The sequence below is a fragment of the Pseudopodoces humilis genome, chromosome 2, assembly GCF_049639895.1.
Source record: "Pseudopodoces humilis isolate 2021_Gansu_Grassland_sample_001 chromosome 2, ASM4963989v1, whole genome shotgun sequence".
In the NCBI taxonomy this organism is placed as follows: Eukaryota; Metazoa; Chordata; class Aves; order Passeriformes; family Paridae; genus Pseudopodoces; species Pseudopodoces humilis.
In genome coordinates this window covers 111,749,494-111,756,444 of record NC_142201.1, presented here as the reverse complement: position 1 = coordinate 111,756,444, position 6,951 = coordinate 111,749,494, and the positions used below count along the sequence as shown (strand labels likewise).

Below are 6,951 nucleotides of genomic sequence, written 5' to 3'. Positions count from 1 at the left end.
GCGAGGCTGTGGGGGCGGGAGGGAGGGGCAGCGGCGCGGCGGGGGAGGCTGGGCCGTGTCCGGGCAGCGCTGCCCTGCGGGAGCGTCACCAGGGCGCCGCGGACAGCGCCGCGGGGGCGCGGGCGGGTCGCGCCTGGCCCGCCCCGCGGGGGCGGCGGCCGCACGCAGCGGGCTCCGCGGGCGGCCCCGGCGGCAGAGGAGGGGGCACAGGGGGCGGGGCCCCGCGCGGGCGGGGGCGGAGCGGGGCAGGACGAGGCGGGGGGGCAGCGCCCCCAGCCCCCCGTGGCGGCCGGGTCGCCCCCATGGCTGCGGTGTTTACCTCCGGACGGCGCCGGGGGGCCGAGGGCGCCGACCCTCGCCGCTGATTGGCTGATCCTCCGCGGCCGCCGGGCAAGCCGCCCCCTCCTATTGGTCGGCTGCAGCCCCGCCCCCGGCGATTGTGTGCGCGCCATTAAGTGTGTCCCTTGCCGGCCGCCGTCGGCCGTCTCCCGGGGTGCCGGGCTCGGTGCCGCGCCCCCGCGGCCGCGGAGCTCCCGGTGCGGCCGATGCGCGGCCCCGCCTGAGCGCCTCACCGGGAGCGGCCGAACGCGGCCGGAGCGTGGCCGCTGCAGCCCGGAGCTGACGCCGGTCCCCGCCGGCCGCCGCCGCCGTGGCGGGGCCGGGCCGCGCGTGGCGGAGCGCTCCGGGCCGCGGGCCGCGCGCAGCCGTTGAGCTGCGAGGCCTCGGCGGAGCCAGCGGTGAGCGGGGCGGGAAAGGGCCCGGGGGAGGCGGCGGGGGCTCGGCAGCCTGAGGGCTGACTCTCTCCTTCCGCATCAGAGAGGGGATTTTATAGAAAGCATTAGGCTTGTAAGCTAAAAAAAATGCTTCCACAGGGGGAGAGACGAGCAAGTGACACATGCGTGAAGCGAAGCCGGGGTTTTAGAGTTGCTGCTGCTCTCTTGGAAACGGGAAAGGAAGGTTGGGAACGTGGCCATAAAGTGCAGAAGCTCCCTTGAACTTCTGGACTTGTAGTAACGTCTTTTTACAGGAAATATGACGGTCCTAAAGCTGTTCCGCACAAATATTTGAGTACTTCAGGCTTTCAGGACGTCACAGTTGTCCCTTACACCTCATTTAGCTCTTAACTACAATTTTGGCAGAGGGGATGGTGTTCACAGATCTTTGCTGAGTGTGCCTACTTTGCTGCTCAGTCCTTCGGTTTGTTGTTCAAAATATAACACAGTAAAGTGCCCTTATAACTGACATTCAGACAAGGAACATTACAGCAGGAAGTTAAATAATTAAATTGTGTGAGGAGGGTCAGCTGTAAATTATTTGTTTACCTGTGTTTCCAAGAAAGGGAAAGCTTGGTGTGACTGAAATAAAATCTGTATTGTAAAAGCCTGTACCGAAGGTGCTGAGCTAAATGTACTCTCCTAAATGGTGTGCAGGCTTCACTCATAAGTTTGACAGGTTTCTGGGCTTGTTGGTTTTGTTTGACCTCAACAAGCTGACAGATGTAATATCTGGAATAGGTTTGAGATGTTGATGAAGCCTATAAAATGCTTCTCATATGTTCCCTACATATTTCAGAGATCCAGTCTCTCCAAACTGGCATATCAGGATATGGATTTGCCTCCCTACCATAATATTTTCAGCAGTGTTGAATGTCCTTTTCTCCTAGAGTGGTTTGTTTCTGAAAATTTTTATCTATTTTGTCAATTCCTGCCCACCCCCTTTTATAATTTTGTATTTAAACAAAAAAATTCTTGTGCTAGGGCATAGTTACTTTCTGCTTTTCATTCTTGAATAAGTTCTTTTGATCTCATGAATCCCATCTGAATGCTCTAGGCCATATATAAGCTCAAGAGCAATTTTGTGTCAGTTTGCAAAGATAGTCTGTATAAAATGGGATGGGAATTGTTCTGTGGGGATGCTCAGGCATTGAAAATGTTACATCTTTGTCATTTGACAAAATGACAATGGCACATTTTGTTCACTGAGCTGCTACATTTTGTTTTCTAGAAATTCGTGTAGCTCTGTTCTCAAAGTGAGCTTTGTTCAGACTTGCTCGTGGGTTGAGGCACCACAGCCCACTGCATGTGGGCTTTTTTTCTTTTTTTAAAATGATTTTGTATTCTTCAGAGCTTGATTTTAATACTTGTAACAGTTGTAATCATCTTGCTCTTTTTAGGAACTTCTCTACTCTTCATACACTCAGGTCTCCTGTGGAGAAGCTGTTCTCAGGTTCTAGTGGATAATGGAGTATAAATATTTAAAGAGTATCTGCTGTCTGCTTTGGATGAAACCTGACCTATTTCTGATACTGAATGACAGCAGATCCATGCAAAGGCATCCTGAAAATGAGCTTCGTAAGATCAGGAGGAGTTCAGTTCCTACCTCTATAAATTATCTAAGCCATCACAGTTTATTAGGATTGTTGTAATCTTTAATTATTCAATTTATGGCATAATTTAAAATTACATTAGTGTGAGGTTAGTTATAATTTAAAATATGAAGGGAATTTTGAGATACAAGCTTTAGGACACCTACTATGGTAATTCTTAAAAAGAGAAATATTCTGTTTCTTTCTGCTTGAAGAGTGGAAAGTGGGATTGTGGAATGATGGAAGTACTTGGTGCTTCTATTTAATTTAGGGACAATTACTAGATATCATTGGCAGCACCTCAAAATACTCACAAGACAGCCACAGTTTCCTTGCTGTGGGATCTTTTTGTGCAAAAGAAATTGGCAGTTAAATGAATACACTTAGCAGGTAGGGATGTTCTTTGTTTGCTTTTAATGCCTTATCCTGTTATGTTCATGTAAGTCTTACTCATGCTTGAAATTACTCCTTATTCTCTGTCAATCAGCAGGGCTGTGGGACCTGTTAGTGAGTCAAGCACTGAAATTTTGTAGCTGGATGTGTCTTGCTCCTCTAACTTGCAAGTTCCTTTCTCTGCTGTGGCCTGGCATTATTATTTGGGATAAGTAGTGTGTGGTGACTGCCCAGATCTGTAAAATGAGGTGTGGATGAAGTGTGAGGGGATGGAAAAGGGAAAGATAACAAGACTGAACAGCCAGGCTGCTGCCTTCTTTGTGCAGGATGCCTAACTATGTTATTGTTGATTTGGTTTTATTTTTTTCCCCTTTTTTTGTTTCTAGGAGTGATAAAACCTTGGCTCTGAAGTCTCTCTGCCAGTCTCTTTGGGTTGCTCTGGCCTGCCCACATTATTCCTGTAGCTTTGGTGGCTCTGGATGGCTGATGAAGAGAGATGTTCAATCTAATGGCCAATTGCTGCAACTGGTTAAAACGGTGGAGGGAACCTGTCAGGTAAACATGGGAAAATATTTTATATTTCTCACCTTCCTAACTGTGTTTCACTTGTGTTTTATTCATTGTTTCATATTTGATCATGTCCAGCCTCTCACCCACCAGCACCCCCAAGTTCTTTCTCCCCAGGGCTCTTCCTCATCTGCTCACCCCCCAGCTTGTGCTGATGCCCTGACCCAGGTGCAGCACCTTGTACTTGCTCTTAATAAACCTCCTGATCTTCCCATGGGCCACTTCCTGAGCTTGTGCAGTTCCCTCTGGATGGCTTCCCATCCTTCACGTGTGTCAGCCTCACCACTCAGCTGCAGACTTGCCGAGGGTGCCCTCAGCACCTTTTCTGTCTCATTAAGGAAGATATTAAATAACACTGGTCCCAGTATGGACCTCTGAGGGGCACCACCAGTCACTGGTGTCCAGGGGAACTCTGAGCTGTCACCACTGCCCTCTGGCTGTGACTGTCCAAGCAGTTCCTTACCTACCTACCAGTCCATCCACTGAACCCATCTCTCCAATTTGGACAGAAGTCCAGATAAATCAAACCTGTAACCCTTCCTTTGTCCACTGCTCTGGTCACTCCATCACAGAAAGCCTCTAAGCTGCTCAGGGTAAAGTTTGTTTGGTTTTTGCCTTACTCTTCCAGTTTCTGCGTTTTAAGACTCTAAAGTATAATTTGTTTAATTTTGGAGTTATTTTCTCAGAGTTTTCTTGCTCTTCTGAAAGAACTTGGATAAATTCCACTTCATGTTTGATACCATTACAGCTTTAAGTCTGCAAATAACAATGGTTTTTAGAATTCCTTCACTTCAGGGTGTATAAAATTGAGCAAATTGATTTGACCACCAAGCCTTTGTGAATAGGAGGAAGAACTGAGTTATACACCCATAAATATGGTTTTCCTGTGGCTTTTAAAATCCTATCCTGCTAAAAATATTAACCTGTATACCAGTTTGCTAATAAATTGTGCATTCCTAGCACCACTGGTTTACATATTAACAGTCTAGAAACAAAGTCATGGTGATTCCCACCTATTTTGAGCATCTGGTGTTGCCTACACAAGTGTTGTACACTGTGTGGTGTTGTTCAGACAGACTGATAGAGACAGAAATAATTTTCTAATACAGGAAAAACTTGGAGGCACAGACAGGGGAATGCAACTGCAATTACAGAAATTGTTAAAGGGACCATGACCACACCAAATAAAATTTACAGTACCGTGAAATTAAATTGCAGCAGGCAAGTACAAGTTGAAAGCAGAATCATTGTCTCATGTGAAACTTAGACCATGATATGAGACTTTTCATTTTATACCTTGTTCTACCATTCTGTCTAATCAGGTTAAACACCAGACACACAATGGGAACAATGCCTTGGTATTTTGATACCTCTTCTTTCTATTATTTGGTGGTAAATTTGCTGTGCATGTGTTTAAAAGATAGAATAAATTATTTGTAGCTAGAGGAAAAAAAAATAAATCTCTTTCTCTTTTTTTTTTTTTCCCTCCTTATGGAGGAAGGTGACACTAATAATGGTGGGTCTTGATAATGCTGGGAAAACTGCTACAGTCCGAGGAATTCAAGGAGGTAAGTGATTATTTTATCATCCAAATGGAGCAGTGAGAGTATCACTCCTAATTTTCAATCATTTAAATTTGAAAATATTGCTTCATCTCTTAATGTCCCATGTTGAAAGAAAATATTGTTGGTTGTACATTCAAATATCACATATATCACATCTTGATACAAACATTACAATGGACAATACCATCAATGGACTTGATTTTTTTTCTCTTTTTTCTTTGTTTGCATGTGCTGAAGTTACTTTCAGGTGATCATTCCAGTAATGTGCATACAGAAGTAAACTTTTATGTAAAAATCAGTGTTGTAAGTAAGTGTATATATAAGCAGAAAGGTTTAAAAGAAGGAAATTGGTGTGTATAACATTAAGGATGGTTCTAGTGTTACATATTTTTTCTCACTATTTATAATCAGAAAATGATGATAAATTGCCACTAAGAGACAACTCGATTTTGAAGGGTACTTTGCCCTGGCACATGCAGGATAAAATTTGAGATAAAACTTGTGCTTATGAAAACAAAAATTCTGTATTTTTTTTTCCTCCCCTTGTGGGATTGTCTTTCTAAGTAACTTACATCTTGTGCAAGAACAAGAGTTTACTTACTAGTGTTTTGACAGACTTGGAGACTCCACCTCGAGTTTGTTTACTTGTGTTATGCAAGTTCACAGACTTGCTACAGGAGTGTTTCATTATTTAGAATTCCATTTGAAAATCACCTTTACTGCCTTTACAATCTGAATGTAACAGTTCTATTACAAGTTCTACTGTCTACAGAACAGTATTCTGTTCTAGAAACAAAATCTAAAAGTTCTATTTTTCAGGGGAAAAAATGAGATAAAGATGTGCATTTCTAAAGGGAAATTCAAGGAAAAGATAGTTCAGATTTCTTTGAGTGTTTCCCAGGGCTTAAATGTCCTGAAAGCCCATCTTGGCTGTCTTAAGGGTAGGAGCAGAATGCTGGTGGGGATTCAGTTTCTGCACTGCTCTTCAGAGCTCGGTGCTTTTAGCCAGGCCTTCATTTTTTTCCTCTCAACAAGCTGAATTTTACATATTTCTCTTGCCTTGTGCTACTCAGCTTCATAAAACAGAGATCAAATTATCTCAGCCCTGCAGGCACAGCTTAGTGGTGTGAGGCGAGTCCAGGCTTTCTTTGCCCTCAGGAAAGGGAGACAGCAACAAAAGTATTAAATATAAATCTATAATTTTTTTAGCATATTGCATGGCAAATTAGAAAAAAACAGCAAATAGAAATAAGCAAACAAACAAAGACTATAAACTGTCCTTGAATAAAGGGAATCAAATAATTTACATCACAGAAAAACATGGTTTTAGTCATTTCATCTCAGCCCTTAGTTTGAACTTCTGAAGCTGTTTTGGCAACCATGAAAGATAAAAAAATTAATTTGGCAGAGCACAAGGGTTCCCAGGTCATAGTGCATTAACTGTTTTGTTTTTTTTCCTTCTCAAAGTTGGATTACTACCATGTAAATGAGTGGAATTGAAAATGCAGTACAGTAACCATCACTGCGATGGACCTGTAGTGTGAAATATTTATATCTGCATTTTGGGCCCTTTTCTTTTCTCCCCATTTCCACTCCCCCAGTGCTCCTATCTAAATTCAAGTAACTAGTTGAAAGACTAGTTAATTTAAAATTCCCTGAGGAGAGGGAAAAATCTTCATTTAAGCAAAAATGTGGTCAGCAATATTTAACAGGGAGGTTTCGCTCCATGTTTTTAAAATGCAAATTTTGCTACACAAATCCCACTATAAAATCCTCTTTAAACTGAAGGCTTTCTTCTTTGGCAGAGTCTCCTGAAGATGTGGCTCCAACCGTTGGGTTTTCCAAAATTGATCTTAAACAGGGACGCTTTGAAGTCACCATCTTTGATTTAGGAGGTGGAAAGCGAATTCGGAATATCTGGAAGAATTATTATGCTGAGTCCTATGGTGTCATATTTGTGGTGGATTCCAGTGACATTGAAAGAATGGAAGAAACAAAACAAGTCATGATAGAAGTTTTAAAAAGCCCTAAGATAGCAGGAAAACCTGTGTTGGTGTAAGT

At 43.7% G+C, this 6,951-nt stretch overlaps 1 protein-coding gene across 10 annotated transcripts in view; it reads left to right on the top strand.

Annotated features, from left to right (window-relative positions):
* The first annotated feature begins 653 nt into the window (after positions 1–653).
* ARL13B (ARF like GTPase 13B) overlaps positions 654–6,951 on the top strand; it is a 33,417-nt gene continuing 27,119 nt past the window's right edge. For 8 of the 10 annotated variants that reach the window (XR_015771971.1, XR_015771970.1, XR_015771969.1 and 5 more), the window contains exons 1-4: positions 654–737; positions 3,145–3,313; positions 4,827–4,893; positions 6,696–6,945. Coding sequence is in view for 7 of the 10 variants with exons in the window: in XM_088051936.1 (XP_087908062.1) it covers positions 3,245–3,313; positions 4,827–4,893; positions 6,696–6,945 (386 nt within the window). In the remaining 3 variants the exon portion in view is untranslated. Of the gene's footprint in view, positions 738–3,144; positions 3,314–4,822; positions 4,894–6,695; positions 6,946–6,951 lie in introns of those variants that run through there. The other 2 variants (XM_005524096.3, XM_088051937.1) reach the window with 2 other exon arrangements.